A 26,691-nucleotide genomic window follows, 5' to 3' on the forward strand; every position below is an offset into this window, starting at 1 on the left:
TATGTACTTGCTTTCATAAGCTCTACTCATTTACAGGCTTCTGTTCACGTTGATTGTTCGCATGCACCACCTTTCTGTTAATTGATGCCACCCCTTTTCCTTCTTCATCGTTCTAGTGTATGTTCTTAAGTGCCATGTTAGGCAACTAAGCTACATTTTTCTCAGTGACATGAGATTCTAAATTTGTTCCAATTATTAATCAATAAACTGAGAACCTTTAGCGTCGTTTGATTCAGAAGGCATCCTCGCCCCTGCTGTTTTGCACCTATAATCCTGATTCTGGTCTTAACTATGACTCCCCGATGGTACCAACTTCCATTCTAAGGTTAATTGCATTAGCCATGGAGTTAGAATATATAGGAATTGCAGTTCGTAAAGAACACACTACCAGTCTACTTGCTGGTCCACCCCTTCTTTCTGGTGGTTTGAACCTGCTAAAGATCACATAGGTTTGGAACCAGTTCCAGAGGTTTCCTTTCATATCTTATTTCTTCCTTTTTCAAGCACTTGCCGCTGGTCTTTTCATAGTTTGTATTTTTAACCTGTTTTACATTTTATAAAAATTGTGTACTGTTTCATGTAAAATGTTCTCCCCTTTACCAAGTCTACATGTCGTGGTTTTTGTTGACTCTGACCACTGGAAAATCCAAGTTTTATAGCTTATTGAAATTTAAAATATACTGATTTTGGAGTTGCAAGTGCCAGGTGGCTGAAAGCTGTACCTCAACAGGTGTATTCCGACTAATCACAGGAACTTTAGGCAGAGTAGCGTGCCATGAATGATGCTCACTTGCAAAATGTCCATCATGAAAGCAAGATTTCCATCGTCATTCTAGGCCCGAACAGCAGTTGGCAATGTTTCTTTTGTCTGTGGTTGTTTAAACCAACCACAGACATTTCTGGAAAAATCTAAAAACCTGGCTGTTCTGATCTCTCTTCTTCACGCAACCGTTGTCTCTCCTTCAGTTTCCAGGTTTTTCTTGGCCAGAGCTCTGAGACCCACTGGTGATATATGCGCTTAACAAATCCCCATGACTTTGACTTGAATCCGAGGTAGCTGCACAAATGCAGTGGGGATCTGATTATATATTTTCATAGTCCAGACGAGGTGAGATGAGAGAATCTGCAACAGGAAACTGACGGATGAATCCTACGTATTTGTCTCTTCTGGAAGAGATTGGTCTAAGGAACCGTGGAGCTGGTCGGGAATCTTTCTAACTGAAACAGACCTTGAGGTCCTGGGTGAAAACTCACTTCAGCAGCGCTTCTGAGACGGGCAAAAAGCAAGAGGTTTGACTGAGACCGACCTTTGAAACCCTCCACGACAAATCACGTTGGCAGCATATCAGAGTAGTATGAGCGCAGGTGGTAAAATGTGTTTCTGGTATTGAGGTGAGGAGACTAACAAGACACCCCCCCCCCCCCCCACCCCCGACTCAATTCTGACCACATGTCTGGAGTAACCCAATTCCTTCCCAATGGAAACTTCACAGTGCCTGGAACTTTATTTTATTTGACACAGTCTTGTAGGATAGTTCAGCAACTCTTCCCACAACCCTAAGAAGCCTGGCAAAATCTTGTGGAGCTTTCCCACCTCTTATTTGCACATGCAATATAGAGGGCCATCTCTTATTAGTGACAATGTGGTCCTCCTTGATCTTCCTCATCCTGGTCCTGTTAGGGCTGCTGGCTGAGTTGATGTGATAGTAGGATCAATGTAGTGGACAGATGGTACCCTCTCAACCCTTGCCATATATTCAACTTGGAAGATGGTGATGGCTTACCTGAGCAGTAAGGTGAAACCACTTTACAGGTAAATATAATGTCTGCTTCAAAAAAATAAAAGCAATACATAAATGTCTTCTGATCAGAGAAAACTTGTGTAATGTCTTTGTTCCTTTTGATGATATCCTGTATGGGTATATTATATCTATATGTATGTTCCTATTAGGTTTAAGCACCAAAATGCTATCGAAACTGAAGTCATGATCCCCGACGAAGCATTCGCAAAACAGGGAAGACATACGTCAGTAATGAATGGCACATGCTCTGGACAAAGGTAATTCATATTACTATTCATCAGGTTGGCATTAAAAATTAAAATACTAAGTTATTTTAGATTTAGAATGATCGTCTCTATGCTCATTAAAGATTGGCTGAATAGAGTTAAGTTTAGTTGAATAATTGCAGCTAACTGCAAAAAATTGTGCCTTATCTATTTATATGGCCAGGGAATATATTTGAGCAGATTCTTTCAAACATGGAAAATAAAACCTGTTCTAAAAAAACAACAATGATATTGCTTGTGGTCAAGGTTTGTCAGATTATACCTACTGAGCTGTTTCACAAATGTGTTCAACATCTCAAAGTAGTATAAGACCTTCCCCAATGTTGAAGCTGAATAGCATGTGACTTTAGTCGTAGATAACTAAGCTCATTTATAACCAAGCCGCTGGCATATCTAAAAGTATAACTACTTTGCTACTTCATAAACTTCAAACTGATTTCAGTGTAATAACCACCCATTGTCAGTGCTGTCATTACCAAATTATTTTAGAGGTAATTAAATTTTTGAATTCCAAATGCTTATCACAATACTTTCAAATCCACATTAATATCTTCCAGCGTAAAGTTATTTTTGGCGAGTATAACGTATTTAAATCAAAACAGCAATATTCAATTTGATGCTGCGGTTGTGTGCAACATGAAACGTTCTTTGAAATGGCTTTTTGTCTAATTTATTTGTCTTATCCCATTTCTTGAGGGACAAGGTGTCTTCTTTTATCTCCGTTACCGACACTCACTCTGTGACAATTTCTCCAAACCAAATGAGCCACGATTTGCCCAATGGCAGATCCCTCTCCCTTCTCCACCCGAAGCTCGACAGTGGTGACTGGCACATCACTTCTGGGGTGGGCGGCCACCTGGGAGAGGTGGAGATCAGAGAACTCTAGTCTCCTGCGGATTCGCTTGGCATTAAAAGCCTTCCTTCCATCCATCTGGATGGTTTGTGAAAGGAGATGCAACTAGTGAGGTAGGCTGGGCCACTGTTGTGAAGTAGTGCTTTGAAGGTGTGAGTGAGAAGTTTGATCTGTGTGTGCTTGTGTAGCGGTAGCCAGTGGAGCTCCTTGAGGTGCTGTGTGACATGTGTGATGCATGCAATCAAAATGCAATCCAATCGGAATCCAAACAGAATTCATTTTCAGAGTGTTTATTCTGAATATCTGCCATGCTTATGGCCGTCCTGGATCTATGATGGAGAAAGATGCACTAAAGCTTAGGTCTTGGAAAACTGTTTTTTCAGGGAGGTGCACTTCCATTATCAGTTCCTTAAAAACACATACCTGTAGTGAAAATATAAACTACCCCTTTTTTAACATAATATACCTCTTTTGGCACATATTCACAGCTTTTGTAGCGAAGAAACAAAATATTTTTTCTGTTGCATGCTCCGGCGCCTGCGATATTGGAAATAATCATAATCCTCAGATAATAAAACAGTTAATTACAATTATCTTCTCATCATTGTCCCAATCAACCGCCTAGCCCCTAGGTTAAAATAAATTGAATGTCGTCAAATGGCATACATATAAAAAATTAATCCACATTTTAAACATTAAACTTACTCAAGCGAGACAGTCATATTCGACACTTAAACGTTATAATAGGGATCGGGAAAACATTTTTCTTCTAATTAACTCATTTTGAGCTAATTATATACAATTACCAAAATCCAGCAGCAATTTATTCTGGTATGTGTGGGCAGAAATACAAGCTAAGTGGCCGCACGGTTGACTTGTATAAATGCAGCAGGACAGGTACAAATAACAGAGATGTGCCTAATGAAACACAAAGGGAAGAGGTGGAAGATGCGGGCACAGATGGGCCAAACCATCCAACAGTAAGTAACTGGAACTCTCACCAGCGGGGCATCTATTGTAATGTCTTCCGTACCTTCTGGAAGCTGGTCAGTCTGGGCAGGACCTAGCTGCTTAGCCTCACCATGAGCACACAGTCGCACTTTTGGCCTCTTAATGCAGATTATTTCATGGTTTTCAGCTGTAATGAGTGAATACAAGCCCTGTCCTTGTAGTCACTCATGTTTTTTAAAATCTATTTATTTGTAGAGCTATATTGACGGCAATTAGGCTCCAGAGTGTGTCAGATCACCTTACATTATACAGATATTTTTGTGCCAAAGGTTTGGTAGCTAATATCATTTTGATACCTTGGGAAATTGAAAACCGTTAACAAAGGAGCTAAGGGCAAACGTAATGTGGAATTACGCACTTATCATTGCTTCATGTATGTGTTGAGCAAACACCCTCCTGGAAGGATTAGCAAACGTTTAGCAATCAACATGTTGAACCAGCAAATAAGAGAAGGTTACCAATTGTAGGGTTTCGACACCGCGTTCAGAGGTGGCAATTGTGCTTCAAGCTCATTCGCATTAGGCGCGGGAGCTTACTTTCTATAGATTTTGTCCAATGGCAATTTCCAGCTGCTTAAAGAGGGCTTGCAATGGTGTTACCTATAGTTCAAATTGTGCCTTAAGATTAATGCTCAGTTTAGTATTTAAAGGTCTCACGGTCGAATCCCAGTGTATTTTCATGTGCCAGTAGAGTAACGGGGTACGTGTAGAGTCTGGTTGAGGTATTTCTCTAGAATGGGATTTTCTTGGAGGGCTTAAATTGATAGGAGTGAGCTAGTCTAATGGATAACGTTAAATACTTCCTTAAATGGCTCACGTGACCTTAGAACTGGATACTTTTCTTGAAGCATCCTGTGAGCTTTAGCTGTGCTTCCAAACATGGTGGCGCCTCTGAGGATGGTTAGTGTTCCAGGCAGCTATTTCGAGGTTATCGGGTGTAGGATCTTGTAGGCTAACTAGGACATCTTATAGGGGATTGTAACCTGCTAACAGAGGAGGGCAAACATTTGTTTGATTGTTTAGATCTTTTCCCACATCACTCTTTGATCTAGAAGCGAGACTTGGGTCACATCTGAGAAATGTCAACAGTTTTAGCTATTCTGAATGATCATATCTTCTCAATGTACAACCAGCCATGGGAAGGAGGGATAATAGTTATGTTAAGGTTTTCAATGATCCACTCATACCTAGTCCCACTCATACTTCCACTCTATTTTATGGTTACTCTGCACCAAACTCGATACTTTTGATCATTATACTACGCTCTAAAGAAGGCGTACTGTTTGTAGATGTGTATAACACAAGTTGTCCTTTTCCACATGCTGGCCTTATCCAGTGATTTACTGGATTACCTCTATGAGATGGAACCGGCTTTTTGTAATATTTCCACACAAAACGAACAAAAGCCTGCATTAATTATTTTCCCATCACTCCTAAACGGTTTGTAGGGCTTATTTCGCCTTTATTATTCAATTTCATAACCACTCAAATAGACTGGAAATTGACTAGCAAGTTCTGTCGAATTGGACTCCAAACGTAAGTCCAGAAATATGAAAACAGTGCAGAGAGAGAGGTCCTTCAACAATACCTATTTTTGTGAGAGCTCTCCACTAAAATGAGCTTGTTTTCTACCCTTGTTTGGTAATTTATTAACATGGTAAGACTACAGTCAGATGCTATCGAGTCTGGCTCATGCACCACCAACCGAGTACATGTGGCTGTAGTTACATTGCCCTCTTTGAGACTTTGATCCGCAACACATATTCCTACAATGATGTAAATTTGAGGACCCGGGTTCCAGGTTCTACCCCACAAATATCTCTGCTATGCCTCATTTAACACCGCGAAATGTGTTCATTTCAAGTGTGCCAGCTGGCCACATACAATGGTTGAAATGGGCAGGAACTATTGGGAACGACGTTCCTTCAGTTATTGAAATCAGCAGAATCTGTTTCTATTCTTCTCTGAAAAAACGTTCCAGCTTCCAGTATGGAACTTTCATGCTCTAAATGCCCCACAAATGATGACGATATCCTCTTTCTTCCTCAGCTGTATGTACCATGTGTAGGTGCGCTATTGGAAATCATAGGTAGTTTGCGGCAGGAACAAAAACTTGCCTGTTCCTGAACATTCCAGTGTGGAGGAGGCATGTAGCACACAATAGCATGTTTTTTCAACAGTTCAGTAGACAAATAGTGGCGAGGGAGAAGCAAAAGAGGGAAGCATTATTCGGGCACTAGGGGAATGTAACTCCATTATCATTCCCACCCTTAGCTGCTACTTCAGTTTCCTTCCCTTGGCTTGCCGTTCCCATGTGTTCCCTTCCACGCTCCATCTCATCAGCTGTAGACCTCAACCCTCCTCGCTTATTGGCAGACTGACCAAGTTTCCGTGGTCATGCATGACTAACTGCTTCAGTCCAGGTTTTTTTCTTCACATTCTAGGACTTGTTGTTTTACTTTTACAATTTCCAGAATGCGACTAAAAAGGCTGGACTTGGTAGCATTAACATTTTTACACACCTTTAGAGGACCAGTGCATGTGATTGTGTATTGGAGAATGTTCTACCTCTGCTTTCAGTCAACTTTGATTTAACTTAGTAGAGAACGTTTAAAATGATAAATCAGGAAATGATTGGCATTTAAGATGAGATGTACTAATGTACTGGCCACAAGATGTGGTCACAAATTGCACACTGACATTTAACCACCAGTATTACATTTTGGGAACCGATATGTCTACTTCTGGGTCGATTCACAAAATCTCCATTTGCAGGGGGGTTGCAAAAACATTTTCATTAATGTTTGAAGTTGAACAACTGAAGCATAAAGCACTATAAAGTTTTATTATGTGCAATTCATAAATTAACAATCTGCAGCGCTGCAACAGTAATCTTGTGTTAATGATAAGACCACTCTTAAAGGAGAAGAGGCCTGCCAGTGCTATGCATCGATTCATATATAATAAGCGTGAAGAGAGAGGAAAAAAATAAAGAAGAATCCTTGAGGTGAAACCAAAATCCTCACAAAGCCATCTGGAGGGACCGGCAAAATGAAATCATAAGTGAGAGTGACGACAAACCCAACCAATGGTCACTAATGGGTGGGCTCTAATACTCCGCGCTGCAACAGCACATGCACTGTCTCAGGCAAGACCTAAAAATAACAGACATTTTCAAGGAGGATCGAGTAGAAGAGGCGTGCAAAAGAGATCTGGGTGAAAATCTCTTATATAATTTGTAAAGTAGCGCAAGAATGTGAAGATATGTAAACTATAATGCAGGAGGGACACTATGGGCACAGTAACGCTCCAAAAGTAAATAAATATATCTTCCAGGCCTGGGCGGTAAATTCCGTTCCGCTCGCAGAATTTGCGGAATTTGGGTAATTTCGCGTTCTGTGGAGAATGTGGAATTGCCAAAATTTCTGTGAGCTGCGGCTTCGCGGAATTTTTGGCTTGTTCACGCTTTCAGAATGCCTGTTCGCAAGATATTTCTCCCCGAGCACTTAAACCGCATTCGCGAACAAGAAAAAAGCATCGCGAACGGGCGGAACAAGCAATTCCTCATATTCGCAGAACTTTTTCGTACTCGCGGAGATTTTATATCGTTTCGCGGAGCTTTGCGTAGTGTGACTACGCAAATTCTGCCCACCCCTAATATCTTCTACTGAAACACTATTGTTAGACCTGGCACCATTGGCATGGGTCTCCCTTCCCTTTTTTTGCTGTTGCCTCGTATGTTTTTGCTGGTTTTAGATGCTTTGGGCACTGTGCCACTGCTAATCCGTGCCACAGTGCAAGTGCTCCCTATTGTAAATTGATGTATGGATTAGTGACTCCATGATTGGCTTATTTGGTTTACTTGTCAGGCCCTAGTACAGTACACTACGTGTGTCCAGGTCTTGTACATCAAATTCTTCTGGTGGGCTTGCAGCACTGGTTGTGCCACCCACCAAAGCAGCCTGTAAAGTTTGTCTCAGGCCTGCCATTGCAGAGCCTATGTGCAGTCTGGTACTGCCATGTTGACTGGCCAAGTGCACCCACTTGCCGGTCCCTAAACCTTCCCTTCTCTTTATATCAGACACCCCTAAGGTAGGCCCAAGGGCAGGGTGCATTGTAAGTAAAAGGTAGGACATGCCCTGGTGTGTGTGGCATGTCCTAATAGTGAATTACAGCCATTTTCGTTTTTCACTATTGCAAGGCTACCTGTTCCCCTTAGGCCAGAATGGGCAGTTTGATTATGACATCTTATAATCCTAACTGACCCAGGGAACATGGTAGAAATTCAAGTTTAGTATGCCTGAACTCAGAACAATAAAATACATCTTTTAGTGAAGTTGGTTTTAACATTCTGTGTTTGAAAATACCACTTTTAGAAAGTAGGTATTTCCTTGCCTAACTGTCCAAGCCTGCCTCTGCTAGGTTGTGTATTTCATGTCTGGTTTGTGAGTGACGGGCTGGGGAATTCCAGGAGACAGGCTGAATAGAGAGATCTGCATGTAGAGTGGTGGGAGGAGTTGCACCTGGGACCTGAATAGGGCTGTGCCTGCCTTCCACAATGCTGGCTCCACCTCCTGGGGTGCGTCTGATGTCCCTGGCCCACACTGTCAAAGTTAAGGAGGAGTCCTGTAAACTAAGTGCTCCAAGACTGACCAGAACTGGCTTAGACTAGGCAAAGGCCTCTCTGCCTTCAGAGAACAAAGAGAATATGAGTATAAATACTGGGGCCCAGACCCCGACTTTAGATCACTTCTGGGAAACAAGAAGAACCTTTGCTGAGGAGAGGAACCAGAGAGAGAGACTGTAGGAGGAGAATATCCCTATGCTGTGTGCTGTTTGAGGATTGGCCTGCAGTGGTTACCTGATTGCCAAAGAAAGGAGAAAGGACTTTGTGCTACTTTCATCAACTTGTAAGAAGATCTCCAAGGGCTTGAACTAGAGCTTGCCTCCTGCCTGAAGTCTCAGGGATACAAGACTTCACCAACCAGCTCCCCTGAGTTCCCTTGCTGGGAATCTGAAGTGCCTGCTGTTGAGCTGGGCCTTCTGAGAGACTGCGTTTCGCTGGGAGCTGAAAGCGCGACTCAAGACGAAGAAGCGTGTCGCCGCCACAGCAGTTGTTGTCGCATCGCCGAGAAGGTATGCCGCCTGTCGCCATTGCATCGCCGAAGCGCCTCGCATCACCGAAGAAGTGTCGCAGCAGACGCTGTCGCATCACCGCAGAAGCGTGTCGCTGCAGCTGTCATCACATCGCTGAGGAAGCGTGCCGCCGCTGTCACCATCGCATCGCCAAAGCTCCCCGCATCATTGGGGAAGAGTGTCGCCGTCGCAGCAGACGCCGTCGCATCACCAGAGAAGCGTGAAGCAGGGCTTGTCTCAGCTCAAGAAGATTCACGGAGTCGCCGCACGGCCGTCGGGCATGCACGCATCACCCCTTCATTGTCGCAACATCAAGAAGACGCCATTTTTGTTCATTGCACCTGGTCATCATCGCATCGCGGCATTGCTAGTTGCATCATCACAGAAGCGCAGTAAGAAACCGACGCATCACCTCCCCACGCGGTGAAGAACGGACGCATCACCTACTCTCCAGTAAGGAACCGACGCATCACCGTCCCTTACGCAGCAGTAGGGAATCGACGCATCACCTCCCCCGAAGCAAGGAACCGACGCATCACCTTCCCTGAGACTCTTTTGTTTGTATCGCGTTACGCATCCAAAGGTACATTGAGCCAGTGTCGCATTTACCATCTAAAGAGAACTAAGCTATTTCTACGATTTTTAAAGTACAGTATTGTGGATTTTTGTGGTCTTGTGTTAAGTCTATATAAAGATACTTCTTTTTATAATACACCCTGTGTGGTGTCCATCTGTAGTGTTGTCACTGTATTTGTTCACAAATGCTTTACACACTGCCTCTGAGATAAGCCTGTCTGCTCGTGCCAAGCTACCAAGGGGGTGAGCAGGGGTTATTTTAGGAGTTTACCCCCTTAGCCTGATTAGACGCATGGGGCCCTTTTTGATCAAAGGTACCTACCTCTGCCAACTAGAGACTCCCAAATCTAACAACTATGAAGAAGGCTCCCAGAACTCATTTCCCCCTGCAATCACTTTTCACCTACAGTGATTCATTTTTTATCAACCAGGTGAACCCATTTACTCCTGCAATTACTTTTCACCTACAGTGCTTCATTTTTTATCAACCAGGTGAACCCATTTACCCCTGCAATCCCTTTTCACCTTGAGCGCTATGGTTTTTTCAAGCAGGTACATAGCACATAAATTCCTTTAATAGCAGAATTAGAAAATGTATCACACAAAAAGCATTAAAAAAAAAAAAACTAGCGTCGACAATGGAGGCAGACACAGTTAGTTTACTAGAACCTGGAAAAGAAACAGGTAAAATAATTTTACCAAGTTGGCAAATCCAAACACCATGTACCACTCATGTGCACAGAACAGTTCTACAGTGGGACGTGCCAATCTTTGGTCACTTCAGTGCAGGCCCCAAGTGAGCTAATCCCGCAGCACCGGCCTCAGAGGCAGTCCTGGCATGACCTTTACTCACAGCAGAGAAGTGGCTCCAGGGCGGAAGGCCCTGCGTGCCAGCACAGACAGCCGGCGATGCCCCTGCCCAGTTATTTGCATTTGGGAGGATTTGAATACGGGTGGGTCCCATTTCTGTGGTCAGTCTGAGGAGATGAGCCACGGTTCATGGGACCCTCTCTAGGTACAGAGTCAGAGGCCCGTGCTACCCAGTGGTGGCTCCTCCGCTAAGGCGCAGGAGCGTCTCGTCACTATTTCGGCAGTGCAAAAAAGAAAATTATAATAACAGGTTGTTATTATCATTTTAGTTCTCTATGCGGGAGCTGGGCGGGGCTGGGCTCTGACGCCAGAGCAGGAGAGGAGTGGTTTGCTCTCCTCTAAGTGCACATGACGGTTTGGCCGGCCAAACTGTCCTGCATGCTTGGCATGTTCTCCATTGGGCTGTGTTGCACAGCCTCGTGGAGAACATACCCAGGCTCCGGGGCACTGCCTGAGCGTCCAAACACGACCCTCAGCCAATCACGACGCTGCAGGAGCAGTGTCGTGATTGGCTGGGAGAGGCCAGAAGCCTGGGTGATTCCGGTGCTTCCAGCAGACCTTCCTTCCAGGACAGAGGAGAGACGTGCAGAGGTGGGAGAGGCGGCACAGCGGAGAAGGTAAGATTATTTTGTAATTTGTTTCGTAATCCATTCCCCCTCCCGGTCCACCACCTCCGTTCCTAGTTAGCTGCCACTGCTGCTACCTCTGCCACCTCCTGAGACCTCGCCCCTCTCCCTCCCCTGTGGTGGGATACGAAAAGAGTTTAAAAAACAGTTTGAGCTATTGGCATTGTAAATGACACTACATAATAGTGAAAGGCGAAAGGAATTGCCCTGTCGTAACGAATACCAAAGTTCCTGGAATCCTTTGGTTTAAATCTTTACTAATTACAGAAGTGGTGAAAGACGATCCGTGCAGTGAGGAGGGGGGGGGGATATCACACGCTCTTAACAGAAAAAAGCATTTGAACACAGGGGATGGCCATCAAAAATGTTCTCTTAGTCCAATCGCCTGGGTGCCAACCAAGCACTCAGAGAGAGGAAAGCAGTCCACGAATAGCAGCTATTGATCGGATCCTAGCAGAAATCCTGCTTCGCCCAATCATGTATCAGAACTGCAGGGAGGTCCGCTGGTTTGATGATGCTTGTGCGAAAGCGCTAAAAAACCTTCTTGTTGCTTTGAGGTCTAACCTGAGGGATGTCAACTTGGTAAGATCATTACGCCACTCCTATAAAGAAGTGAGAGTAGCCAGGCTGAGGGTTCTGAAGGAGGAGGCTTGGGAGAAATTACTCCGAGCAGTAGCGCTAAAGAATAGTAGGGATTTCTGGAGTACAATTAATCACCCCTTCTTAAGAGATGAGACCGAGATCACCCTCGATCCACATTTGACCGAGGAGGCATGGGTGGTGCATTTTGAAGAAGTCTTTGGGAAAATAGGGGATGTAACCCACCTGTTTAGACTGGAGGACTGGGCTCTTGAAAGGAACTTGTTAATTCCCACTAAATATGGTTTCAGGAAAGGCAAGGGGACTATTGACCAGTGCCTTAATTTAAATTTGATAAATACAAAGTACACGGTGGCTAAGAACGGCCATCTTTGTATGGCCTTTATGGACTTATTGGCCGCTTTTGACTGTATGGTCCACTCTAAATTATGGGCCATAATGGAAGTCATGGGAATCGAGATTGCAGTAATCAATTTTATTCGAGAGATGTACTCTTATGCTACAGCCTGTGTCCATTATGATTAGAGAGGGCGAATGCACAAGACACTTAAGAATTACTCACTGCGTTAAACAGGGGTGTGCTCTCGCCCCCTTTTTATTTGCACTGTAAACTAACGGCATGGAATTGGCCCTGGTTGGGTCCACTATAGATGTCCCTTTTATTAAGTCAGCTCCTGTCCCGATACTCCTCTATGCAGATGATGCCGTGTTGTTGGCATGAACTGGCAATGCTTTGCAGAGACTCATGGAGGAGTATAGAACATTTATGAATAACTTGGCCCAGAGGGTATACGAATCCAAGTCCTTAGTACTTGTGGCAGGCCCGAGATGAAGAAATAGCCTAGATTGCTCATAGAAGGGCGTAAATTGAAGGTTGTAGATACCTTCAACTAACTTGGGGTCACATTTGACAGTAAAAACACCTGGCAGAATATGGTGTCAAATAGAGGGCTCCTAATTAATAAAAGCATTGGGGTGCTCTTCAGCTTCATAAAAAAAGAATTGGCTCTAAACAGTTGGAGATAATAAAAAAGATTTATGAGGCAAAATAATATATGTTACCACTTATGGGGCAGCCATTTGGGGCACAACTGACATATCGACATTACAACGCATAGAGGGCGGCTTCCTGAAAAGACTGACGTGTGTCCCGCAATCCTGCTCCTCTTATAATTGCTATTCGGAGTTGAATTTGTCCTATATTACAGGTCAGATCCGTATTGAACCGATTTTACTGTGGCACTCTGTATGGAGGAAAGAATCGTTAAACCTAACCAAAGATATCTTGAAGGATTGTCTGAAGTTAGATGTCGTAGGTAAGATAAAATGGCTACAATGTATTAAGATTAATTTTCAGGCAATTGGTTTACACAAACTATTCGAGGACCCTACGATATGCCTGACAGTCTCAAGGAAAGAATTGAAGGGCCGACTACTAGATACATTGGGAAGAGATAGGTGGGAACTTAATTGTAACAAGACTACGTTCAAACAATACTTTTTAGCACCTAGCATAAAGAATACTGCAACCTCATACCTGTCTTTTGTTACAAACCCCCAACATAGATCTATATTAATGTTTCGACTGCAATACATTCCACTTATGCTAGGCCGCCCTCCCAATATCTATTCTATTGATGCACATCCCGTTTGCCCATGTGATGCACGATCTCCCCAGTCTGATTTACATTTTATGTTTTTGTAAAATATACACTGAGGAAAGGAATAGACTTATTCCTCCGCTTGTGCGTAGACTCAATTTTAGACAGAGTTGTCCAGTCCTTTATTATTTCCAGTTATTGGCCGATCCTCTTGTACGCTACTGCTTGACCATGTTTCTTTGGTTTACGGTAAAAAGGAGGAGATTGCTCTTGTAGGTAGTGTGCTGCAATGAAATTAAGGGCTAAGCCAACATAATCTTCTAAACATTCATAAGAATTTTTATCTTTAGACCTGGCTTGTTTTTATTCTCTTAAAATTTTAATTGCATTTTCAATCTATGGACTGTATATAGGCATGAGCTTTTTAATTTAGACTAATTTGAATGATGGTTGTTTGTATGTACAATACTTTTTATGCCTTTATCTAAGCGACGAAATAGTTTTGATGATGATGATGATGAGTTCCTGAATGTTCAGACCAATGATCCCTTTGTCCACACACTACCTCCCTTTTTTATTAACACATCTGTTTAATAGAATATTTTTTTTAAAACATTTTGTAGCAAACAGATAATACAGAACACCAAGCACTTTTACGCACATGCCCGCAGTAATTTCTTTTGCATTATGTCACATGTTTCTTGTTGCGCTCATCTGTGTTTCCAACACCTCAGAATCATGTGTTAAGGCAATAGACATTATGTAGTCACCCCATTCCTTTATAGTAACTGTGAATAAAACATCACAAAGTATTCCCCTCATTAACTAGACGTTGCTCCCACTCCCACCAGATCTTCTGATGTTTCGGGAGGTGCTTCCATGCCTCACAGATGGGTTGTTCTGGTATTTGACATATATCTATGAACCTTTCATAGTGAGTTAAGCTGGGGGGGGGGGGAGGGGGGGGGGGGAGGGGGACGGTGCCTGTCTCCAGTTTTATGGTATATCATTTTTCTCAAGCGCTAGACCTAAACTGAGGAGATTCTGCCCCATCCTTGTAAAACCTTCGTCTTCAAGAATGTTTAGTAGGGCAAGCTTTGGATTCCAAACCACTGGTCTACTCAGCAGTGTTTGAAGTGTCCCAATTATCCCGTATTAATCTGTTAAAAGATTCCCTCCTTTACAGAATTTTTTACACCTTTGGAACAGGTCCTTGCTGTAGACTTATTTTCAGATCACTACCCTGATCAGAGATGCACGCTGCACAATGCTGGGGAATCAGATGCAGAGTGATGCGCTGTAGGATTGTATCCTGCTAATAGAGAGGGCAAATATTTGTTGTTGTTTTTTTAGGTTCGTACCACTTCACTCTCATCTAAAAGCAAAACTTGGGTCACATCTGAGAAATGACAATAGTTTCAGCTATTTTTATTGATAAGATCTGCTCCGTGTACTACCAGACCTGGGAAGGAGGGATAAGAGTAAAGTTAAGGTTTTCAATGATCTAATGAAAACAAAATGGGAGATTTGTTTGGGACAATCAAGTAATGATCAGTGGGTTGAGTCTAGATCGAGTTTGGATCAAATATTTTGATAAGTAAAGTGTGTATAAAAAGTCTCAGGTTTCAGCACGGCACCGAAAACATTCTGCTACTGGGCCATGTCCGAAGTGCTAGAGTCTCTATGGCGTCACATACATCCTGTTTAGGTATTTAAATTGTACTATTCAATATCTGTTTAAAATGGCTATCTGACATGGAGGCATGAATACTAATGTCCATTCTTCATTGTCTATCTAACCAATATCTTTTTCCCAATCTTCTCAAAGTAATTTGATTTATCTAGGGAATTACTCAGCAGGGTTCTGTATCAATCAATCCGAATTTATAGTGTGCGCGGCTACGTCAACAGAGGTGTCCCGCGCACTAAGTTGCAGATTCGTGGTGAGGGTAATAAGAGGGCGAAATAAGGCAAGCTCAAAAGCTAGGTTTTTAAGGCCTTCCTAAAGGCCTGTTCTGACTCCATGTGGAGGTGGAGGGGCATTGTATTCCAGAGTTTCGCAGTTTCCTCGCAAACGCTCTTCCCCCATCCTGGCCTTAATGAAGCGGGGAACCTTGAGTAGTCGCAGGTGGTTTCATCTCAGGGCCCGGTCTTGTTGGTTTCTTTGCAATCTCTGCCTCACATAGCCTGGACCCTGATTTCTGGTGGCTCTGTAGGCCAAGGTGAGCGCCTTGAACTCAATACTCCTATTAACTGGAAGTCAATAGAGGTGCCACAAATGTCGGGAAATATGATGGTGAAATGGCACTTTCCTAATTAATCTCGCCGCTATGTTTTGAATCATTTGCAGTCTGCGAGCCAGGTAAGCTGGAAGCCCCAGATAGAGGCCATTAAAATATTCCAGCTGATAAGTTACCAGGGCATGGGCCGTAGTCTTCGTGCAGACCTCCGAAAGGAAGGGAAGACATTTTCTCAATGCTCTTAGCTTCCAGAAGCATATAGAAGAGACATGGTGCACCTGGGTCTTACATGAGAGGTTGTTGTCAAATTTAAACCCCAGATTTCTGGCTGAATCCACCGGGATAGGTGGTGGCTTCAGTTCTGAGGGCCACCACAGATTAGAAGGTGGTGGTGCCGCCTGGCTAAAGAATAAGACCTCTGTTTTCTCGGTGTTTAACTTTAAGCAATTCTCCAGGCATTGCTTAAAATTGAGAAAGGCTGCCTCCGAGTGTTCTTTAAAAGAAAACACCAGCTGAGTGTCATCAGCGTAGGAGACTACACTCACAACCCATGTCTCGACTAAGGTTGCCAGGGGAGCCAGGTATACATTGAAAAGAAGCGCTGAACACTGAGGGACCCCACAGATGAGGGGTTTCTGGGTGGAAATGTAGGGGCGTAAAAATACCTGCTGTGAGTGGTTCTCTATGAATGATTGGAGCAAGGACAAGGCAGTACCCCGCACTACAACCTGTCTGTCTCTCCAAAAGAATCGGGTGAGCCACAGTGTCAAAAGCTGCGGACAAGTCAAGCAACACCAGCATAGCTGAGGCACCCCAGTCCACAGATTCACGGATGGTTTCAGAGACTTCAAGAAGTGCGGTCTCCGTGCTATACCCAGCCCTAAAACCTGATTGTGAGTCATGGAAGCAAGAAATTCGGCCAGTTGTTTCTGGACTTCCTTTTCCAGGATTTTTGTTGGAGCTGGCGGAAGAGAGATAGGCCTGAAATTCTTGAGCTCCACAGGATCCACATCAGGTTTCTTAAGTAGAGGCAGCAAGAATGCTTGTTTCCAGGCGGATAGGTAGATACCGGATGTCAGGGAGGAGTTTCAGATCTGGTTCAGGAGTTGATTAAGCCAAGGGGCCAGTAGTTTAAAGAACCGAGCTGGGCACGGGTCTCCCAGGGAGCCCGACTTACACTTTTGCAGTTCCTTTAGTGACAACTCACGTGGCAACAGGCACAATTCAGACCAGGTGCCGGGGAAGGGGGTCTGAAGTGAAACAGGGTAAATCAGAGGGCGGGCAGGTTGATAGAGGGAAGGCGGAGTAAATCAATTGTGTTTTCTCCTCTAAATAGTCAGACAGGCATCACAGAGGGTGTGAGATGGCACAACTGAGCAGTCTGGAGCCATGGGATTAATAAAGCTTTGGACTATTTTAAACATCTCTCTAGCTGAGTTGTCAGATTGTTTAATCTGGCTCGAGAAATATTCCCTCATAGTACCAAGCTTGAGCCTACGAAAAAAATGTTGTACCTCTTTAGAGGCCTTTAGTCACCCGAGCATAGGATTCACGCTAGGAACGTTCTAATTTCTTGCAATGGCTTTTCTCTGTACGTAATTCCGTGGAGAACCAGGGGGTAGAGGGTTTCCTTCTGGATACATCGTTATTGGGATCACCAGTAAATACATCATATTTTCACCTTAAGTGGGAGTGGGGACATAATCAATGTTGCTTCCAGCGGATTAAAGTCTGGTATATTCTCTAAGCCACTCAAGTAAGGTGTAGGTCAGTGTCTTAGTTAGCAGTAAAACTGTGTGTGAAGCAAGGCATGTACTTCTCAGAGCTTTAGTGTGTCTCCTCATGTAACCTCTCCTTGTTAGGAGATATCCAGGCAATCCCATACCTCAAAGCCCTCCTGTGTTGATGCCTCCAGCACAATGGTGCCCATCCATAAGGGGAGGGGGCGACTGGGCAGTCAACTTTCCTGCCCACCCTATGTGTCTCTGAGAGGTCTTCCATGTCGTCACCAGAAGCCTTGTCACAGGGGGGAACCTCAGGGAGTGGCGGAGGTCGGTAGCTTTGCATCATATAAGAATTGAAGTGTGGTACCTAATCTCAACACCCATAGCTCAGTTTCATAGGCTGGATCTATCTCCATACCTATAGGAGAAAAGAACTTGTTTGGCACGAGTAGGTGTGCAGCATTTTAATATAATATAGGATCAATCATGTAAGACATTAATCTAATAAGGACTTGTAGCACTTCGATAAGGAATCCCTTGGGTTGCCTGGCCTCCCTTCCAAAGAAAGGTATGCAGTAAGTACGTCATGTTACGGCAGAGTCTGCCCAGGAGTTTGAAAGTCTAGTTTTGTAGTATGCAAAGTCATTTAGGGAGAGACATCGTCTTTAGAAGTGCATTTATGCTAAGCATCAGTGTTGTCAAGTAGTGTAGTATGTTGTTGGTGCGGCCGTTGCTTCAGTAATTGTGAGTTGAATGCCTAGATAGCTTATGTTGCGAGTCCCATCTACCTCTGTCCATGAAATATAATTGTTCACAGGGCTTACAGAGAAAGGTCTAGTTTTGGTCCAGCCAACTCTAAGCCCCGAACGCTGGTCAAATTGTTCAAAGGTCTGCTTTGCAGCAGGCCCTGATTGCAGTGGGTTGCTAAAATATAGAAGGAGCTCGTCAGCATATACTGCTATTTTATCTTCTAAGTTGTCTGTCCATCTAAATTAATATTTGCATATTTAGCTTAATGTCTCTCGCCAGGGATTCAATCGTGATGGAGAATAGTAGTGGCGAAAGTGAGCTGCCCTGCCTTTACCATCCTCCTACCCCAATGACCCCCACCTTCAGTTCCCCCCGCCCCCTATCTCCAAACCTACTAATGGAAAGAATGCACCTTCGACCCGTATTCTGGCTTGCAGCCCACGGTAAAGTAAATGTGTGTATGCCAGTCCCAAAACCGATGTATTCAAGGAGTTCAAAAACATAGTCCCATGATATACTATCAGGAGCTTTCTCGAAGTCTATCAGTAATAAGGCTAAGGGGTCCTGCAGTCTGAATCGCGCCACAAGTGCATTAAAGGATCTTCTGATGTTCTATCAGGAAGCCTGAAGGGGCATGAAGCTGCTCTGATCCGGGTGTATCAGGTTAGTGAATACTGGAGGTAGGCAGGTTAATATGTTGGCCAGGATCTTGGATTTGACATTCATGAATGAAAACGGGCTGTAAGACCCGCATTGTTCCTGGGGTCGCTTCAGTATTGTGACAGTGTTGGCTTCACAGGGGAAGGAGACACAGGACTTTGCTTCTTCACTTCAACTGTGAGTCTGTGTGGGACGGGTGATATGCCTGATCCCAGTTGTGTGATCACTTCTGTTATCTCAGCAAACATTAATGGATGGTTGGCTTTGCTCTTTTGGGGTCTGAAAGGCTTTCCATGGAAATAGGAGGCAGGTAGTCTGGAAGTTGGTGAATAGAGCTTGAGGATGTTGAATGGTATAGAGAGGCATAATATTTATCAAAGTTTTATACAATATCTATCGGTATTGTGTGGATGAGGCCTGTGGCACCATGACCTCATCAATCTACAATTCTATGGTAACCCGCCAATGCTAAACAACCGCACCATAGAGTTGCCCACAACATTATGTGAGGCATATAATGCTGTAATACGTGGGCAAGTAATTTGGATAAATTTCACATTAAAAGAGGGAGTTTTGGCAAACCCTCACTGGCTTGACAGGCCTCTTGCTTGGACATTGTCCCCCCTTACCAATGACAGCTCTGTTATGGGCAGTAGGAAGTAATCTATTTGCAAAAAGGGTCTGTGAGCCCCGGAGAAAAAAGTTTAACCCCTAACCCATGGGTGGAAGTGGTGTCATGTTTTACAGAGTCCCAGACTCCTGATGAAGTCCATAAGCAGGGTCGAGTGGGGTGTTGTCGCAAGGAGGGGTAATGTAGTAATCACACTAATAAGCTGTTTTAGTTAATCTTTTTTTAGTGAGGTTCACGGGTAATAAGGTGCATGCAGCATAGTAGCAGGGCGACCTCAAAGTGAGGCAAAACATTCCAGAGCCCTACAGAGATACCATTCTGCTGACATCCAATAATTCTACATTCCAACCCCACAACATTAATAAAGAAACCATGTTACTACACATCCCCTTTTGCTTTATACAAAACAAATAAAGGATAACAAGAAAGTAAATATATTTAATAATGAACAAACTCCTCTAGAGTTTTAGGAGTTTAATACATCTGCCAAATTTACTGGATCTCTCGGCAGGACTAGTCTCCACACAAGAGCCAGATTTCCCACCAAGAGGTCCAGCGCCTTCCAGACGCCCTTCATACTCAATTCTAGGTTCACGCTCAGCTTCACATTCAGTCCCAAGTTCAGGTACATGTGAAACTGGGACAGCCTCAATAGAATGTAAATTCTTATCCAAGTCTTTCCCCTTTCCAGCAATTGGTAAAGCATCCATCCACCAATAATTGGTACTTTTAACCTTCGTACGACTTTAATACACAGAAACAGGACCACAAGAAATAGAAATACTCATATGATGAACACTGCCATCATCTAATTCAACAGTGTTGCCCATGACTTTAGTCGCCCTTTTAGGTTCAGAAAACCGATGCAATTTGCCCACTTTCTTACCACACTTAACTCTGACAAGTTCTCCAACCTTAATGCACACTTCTTTTGTGCTATGCTTAGCATCAAAATCATTTTTGTTCTTACTTTGAGAGTTGGCAGTACACTCCCTTACCTGATTACAGTCCCATTCATACTTTTTACTTCTGCCCATCCATCCAGGATTAATTCTGCAATATGGGAAGCTGCCACGCATCAATCCAAAAGGAGTTTCCCCCACAGTGTCATGAACTGTGACCGTGACCCTGTAAGACCAAATCAATGTATCCAGTTCATCGTTCCGATTTTTATTCCCTTTGCTAGCCAATTGTAGAACACCCTTTAATACTCTATTCACCCTCTCCACAACAGAGTTACCTCTGGGATGATATAAGGCTGTAAATCTCTGTTCAATACCAGAGAAATCCAAAACTTTGTTCATCATGTCAGACTTAAATTGGGCACCATTATCCGTCAAAATTTATGCAGGAAAGCCCTCTCTTTAGAAGCACTTTTCCCAAAAATTAATACGAGCTTCAGTGTCTACTTTCTTAACCACATCCACTTCAATCCACCTAGAAAAAAGGTCAACTAACACCAAAATGTACTTGGTAACACCATCTTGCCTCAAAATAGGTCCTATAATATCTAAGGCAATTTCTTCCCAAGGTAGTTTAGGTAAACCAAGAGAAGAGATAGGAGGATTGAGTTTTTTTAAAGTCTTGTCCGCACATTCACAATTAACACAAGAACGAACAAATCTTTCAATTGCCAAATCTACTCTGGGCCACCAATACAATGCCTTAATATTTCTTTTGGTGCGAGAGACATCAGGATGTCCTTCATGACCAATGGATACAATCTTATGCCTCATACCTACAGGAGGAATAATTCTTCCACCTCTACAGACAAATTCACCATCCACACTCAATTCGTCCCGTACTTCCCATAAAGCTCTTGACTCCGGTTTGCACTTGCAGTCACTAGACCAGCCATCCATAATCTTATTTTTCACAGTAAGTAAAATTTCATCTTTTTTATACTCTTCTTCCCATTCAGTATTCCTCACCTCAGAAGTGTCAGAAAACACACTAGCCACACAAAAATCGCTCCAGGGGTCATGGTCAATTTCCTTTAGAGGTAAAGAAAGTCTACTAAGAAAATCAGCAATCACATTTTTGACCCCTGGAATATATTGTACCGCATACACAAAATGTTGGAGTCTCATTGAGAATCTAGCCCTTGAAAGGCCCTCTGTAGTAAGTAATTTGGTCAACGGTTTATGGTCAGAGCGCAAAACAAATTTCTTCTCCCAAATGAATTTCCTGAAATGTTCCATGGCCCATATGCACGCCAACGTTTCTCGCTCTATCACGGAGTATTTTCCTCTGTAGGAGACAATGAACGTGACGCAAAAGCCACCACAACTTCATTACCATGCTCCGACATCTATGACAAAACACCCCCTAATCCAGTGGTGACAAATGTGTCAGGAAAAACATCAAATCCTTGTAGTGTAGTAGCGTTAGAAATGGCCCTTTTGATATCAACAAAAGACTTTTGACCTGCATCATTCCATGAAAAAGTAGCTTTGTTCTTCATTAGTAACCGCATTTCATACGTTTTCTGAGAAAAGTGATTAACAAATTTCGAATAAAATTCAGCTAAACCGAGGAAAGATCGAAGTTCATCCTTTGATTTAGGTGCTGGAGCATTAATAATAGCATCAACAAGTTTGTTCTTAGGCTTGATACCAGTGTTACAAATTTCATTTCCTAGGTAAGTAGCAGACTTTTCCGCAAACTTACACCTACTACCCTCAGCCGCCAAACCATTGTACCTGAGGATGGTAAGAACCTCCCTGAGAATGGCATCATGATGGGTTTTATTCTTCCCCATCACTAAGATATCGTCCTGAAAGAACACTACTTCTGGAATATGACTAAAAAGTTTCGACATTAACCTTAAAGGCATGCGTTTAAATTTATAACACCCAAGAGGTGTACAAAAAGTAGTCAAATGTCTGCTTTCGGTATCTAACACAATTTGGTGGTAAGCAGCGGAAAGGTCCAATGTAGAGAACCACTTAGCATTTTGTGTTAAAGACAACATTTCATCAATTCTTGGAAGGGGAAATTGATCCACCAGTATATTGTTGTTGAGATACCTTAAGTCCACACACAAACAAGCCTTTCCAGTGGATTTTCAGGCAATGACCAATGGAGAAACCCATTCAGATGCTTCCACTGGTTCAATAACATTAGACTTTAATAATTTCTCTAGCTCAGACTTGATTTAATCTCTGACTATAAAAGGAATATTCCGAGCTTTGTGTACCTTGGGAATAGCCCCTTCCTTTAATCGAATTTGGTGGGTAAAACCTTTAAGTTTGGCCATACCACCTGCAAAAACCTGAGGCAATTCTTGTAGAACCCACTTTCTAGTGTCCTCCCCATCACATGAAACAAAAACTTGCTCCTTACTCTTAGGGTCAAGAATTATGTTCCAACTTTTCTGGTCCTTCCACCCTAGAACTGATGGCCCCTCTCTAGCAATATACAACTTTACAGTAGCATGTCTTTCTTTGAAACGAAACACCAATGTTTTGTACCCCAAGATATCAATTTTTTCTCCCGTAAAACTCTCAGGAGAAATATCATTAGGTTCCAACCATACACCAATACTGCTAATGAAATGCTTTTCCCAAATGTTTTGAGAAACAATGGTGAATGGAGACCCTGAGTCCGCTGCAATTTGCACAGTAATGCCACCAAGGGAAACAAAGCATAGTGGTTTAGAAGAAGAACGATCAATAATGTTCAGTAAAACTTCTTTCTTTTGAATGAATTTGACTTGTACATCTTCCTCACTAGAACTAGAGTAACTATCCTCTTCCACTTCTTGCATACAAGCAACTTTACCTTTGTTTTATTTCTTTGGTTTTCTTTTGCACACCCTGCCAAAATGCCCAAAGATTCCACATTCAAGGCACTTTGCCAGATATGAAAGAGTGTGAGAAACTACCACATCTGTAACATATCAAATTATCAATTTTCTTTTGCTCAACATTGTCTCCTTTCTTTTTGTGAAATTTAACATCACGGTTCACCTTATACCCCAACTTACTTTCCAAAATTTTCCCCACCACTTCAGAATCCTTTTTATCATGAGACAAAGTGGCTTTAGCACAACGCTCAGAAAGTTCAGCCTTTTTAATCATAGCTACAATATCCTTCAGACACCCTTCACCTTCTACCCATAACCTATCTTGTATGGGTTTTTTTTGTGTACATGACTACTTGGTCACAGATGAACAGTTGAGCAACCTATATTTACTCGCTAACTTTTTTTTAAGGCTGAAACGTTTTCTTCAATGTTCTCATTTTTTTCTTGTTTTCTCTGAAAGAAACTGTGTCTGGTGACAGCAATACAAACTGAAGGGGAGAAATGTTCATCAAGGTCCAACACTGCAGCTTTAAACACATCAATATCACCCCCAACTCTCTCCAGTTTTTGTAATTCTTTGAAAACCCGCAAACCTTCAGGACCTAAAGAATACATGAGCATCCTTTTGTTTCTCTCTGGAGAAAAGTTACCATTAATGTTTTCCAAGTTGGCAATATAATTGAGAAAGTACTCTTTTCAGTCATTCCAGGCTATCAATGGTTCTCCTGGTGTGGGTAAAACTTCCTTCGGGGAATTATTGTGCATTGAAGAAGAATTGGACTCACCCACAGCTGTGCTGGTTCCACTAGTAGGCATGACTAGAGCAGTAGAAATAAAAATAAGGATATGTTCCAGCCAGAAGAAAAATAGATGAATAAGTACCTCCAAGAAACGAAGTGGTGTAATAGTACAACGTATAGCACTTGAATTTGACTGAAAGTGTAAACCAGATCAGCAAAAAGGTAAAGTATTTTCCTTTAAAAACACTTTAAACACACAATGTACATGAGAAGTAATGCTTCACGAAAGTAAAACAAAACGCTGCACACACCTATTCTGTGAAAATGACAACTACAAAGAAGACTCTGATGAGGAATGACGATAAACAGAAGAAATTAAACACTCCTTCACTTCCGGATTATTGACACAAAAAGACGATAAACTGAAGCAAATAAACACTCCTTCCCTTCCGGAATATAAACAGCACTCAAAGATGGCCGCTGTGCGTGCTCTTTAACGCACTGACGTCATGTAAATTGGTCCTCCTCCTCTGTTGCCGTACGCGTTCGTAGAACATTTCGCCCTGGCCAAGAAAGACCGCGCAGCATGAGAAACGCATGGAGTTGATGACGGCAGCCAGAGAATGGTGGAACGAGGCAATGCGGGTTTTGAATCTACTGCATATCGTTAAGGATGTCCGTTGGTAAGTTGTAACAGAATAAGGTTATACTTACTTGGATTAAGTCAAAGTAGATTCAATCGCAAAGCCGATGCCTCAAACGATTTTCAGGCACAGCACACAATCGCAGAAAGCAGAATTTCCTCCAAGAATATCACTTGCGAGTTCTGTTTTTTCTTGCGACTGAATCAGTGTAGCCAGAACTGGTTGAAGAAGAAGTTCTTTTCCCTGGATTCTTAGAATAAACAGGTCGTCGCCAAAAATAAGTGTAGTAATCACACTTATAAGCTGTTTTAGTTCATCTTCTTTTATTGAGGCTCACAAGTAATTGGGTGCATGCAGCATAGTAACAGGGCGACCGCAGAGTGAGGCAAAACATTCCAGAGCCCTACGGAGATACCATTCTGATGACATGCAATAATTCTACATTCCAACCCAACAACATTAATAAAGAAACCATGTTACTACAGGTAACCGATCCTATCCTGTGTGTAGTCAGCTAATTCGTTGACATCTCCCTGTTATAATTGTCATGCCTATTGGCGTTTCTTAGAATATCGAGTCGATTAGAGAGAGGAAATTCCTAGATAGTGAGAAGGGGTGGGGGGATAAATTGCTTAGAATGTTATATATTTGTCATTGAGCGTGCCTGAAACCACATGGTCTAGCTGACTCTTGTATTTTTCTATGTGTGGGTGACTATCAAACAAAGGTTCTTATTGATAAGGCTCACCTTGCCTCTAGAGCCTCTGTCAAACGCAGCATGTGAGAGTGTATTCTACAAATACCGTGTCTCAGGCGTGGTTTTTACAATAGAAGGATATCCGCTCCATAATGTTTGGCTGCATTAAGAGCTGCACCTCTCACCTGTATCTAGGAGGACATTCACGGTTCACAAAATACATTGCACTAGGGTCTGGGAATGAGTGTAGGGGGCTTCAACCGCCATATAATCCTATAGTGTGTGGGTATATTTGTAGAACAGTGTGCTCATGTGCCTGGGGTCTACTAAACAAATCTGTCAGCTGTAGAACTCTTCTCCCATCCCACATCATACTTCAGAACATGAAACATCTGTCAAGAATAATCAGTTGGAGTACCGAAAGGGAGAGATCTGGTGATAAGTAAGAATCAAGCCAGACTCGAGCAGAAAAGGAAGACTTCCTCGCTCTCACCCCAGAGGACTAAGTGGTTGGAGGGAACCAGAAATTGCAACAACAGAAAAGAAAAATGGATAACTAAATGGAGTCATTGGGGAGCGTGAGCATCCGCTATTGTTTGCAGAACCCACTGATGTTGTAAAACTTGAACAGGGCTCATCCCTTTCTTACACAAGATCACATCTCTGGCAGATTCCTCTGTAGTCTGTAGTCTTGGAACAGTCTGTATGGTTATCTGGATTGTCCGCGACTGACTGTGAGCATCTTGCCTCCCTCAGAGTGTGCAGTTACGAAATCTTCCTAATCCACTATTTTCACGTTAGAGTGTCCTTTTTAAAACAATTTTTTATAAGCTGTGCCCAGTAGTGGCATACGTTTCTGACTCCCGACGTCATTGGTTCCTTCCCCTATGTTCTCTGCGTTCTGTTTAATTCCCTTCGTGTAGGGCGGCTTGATCTCAGTCATGAGCTGGTCCTCTGCCTCCAGTCAGTGGCCTGTCCTGTTCGGGTCCTGATGCACTTTGACCTCTCCTCGACCCACTCCTGAACCTCTTGAAGGGATCCGAAGAAGAGGGTACGGCCTTGCTACATCATCTTCAGTTTTGTGGCGTGGATCAACATATAACGGATGTTCCCTGAGTTTTCTTTTGGCTGCCTCAAAGAATTTTCTTAGTGTTTGAACAGCTTTGGTCTACTGAGGGAAAACTAAAATGCATTGCGAGTCATAGAGTACGGTGCCCTGGAGCCTGGCCACTGTCAGGATTTCATCCCTGTCTTTGTAGAAAAGGATCCTTGCAAATGCTGGTCTTGGCGGGGCTTCTGGGGGCAGGCGATGAGCAGATGTGCGGTGGGCACGTTCTGTGATAAAGCACTGAGATAGCTTCCCCTCGGGCACCCAGCCGAGGAGACAACACTTCAAACTAAGTGCCCTTTCCTTCTTTATCTTACAATTTAGCCTGTTAACCTTGCTTTGCAGTTGG

General features: G+C 43.1%; 1 protein-coding gene across 1 annotated transcript in view; it reads left to right on the plus strand.

Moving 5' to 3' along the window:
• The window catches only part of KIAA1328 (KIAA1328 ortholog), an 887,260-nt gene that overhangs the window by 543,225 nt on the left and 317,344 nt on the right, over positions 1–26,691 (plus strand). The window contains exon 8 of the mRNA XM_085628933.1: positions 1,952–2,059. Within this exon, the coding sequence (XP_085485059.1) occupies positions 1,952–2,059 (108 nt within the window). The remainder of the gene's footprint in view (positions 1–1,951; positions 2,060–26,691) is intronic.

This window comes from Triturus cristatus, chromosome 2_1 (genome assembly GCF_964204655.1).
Source record: "Triturus cristatus chromosome 2_1, aTriCri1.1, whole genome shotgun sequence".
In the NCBI taxonomy this organism is placed as follows: Eukaryota; Metazoa; Chordata; class Amphibia; order Caudata; family Salamandridae; genus Triturus; species Triturus cristatus.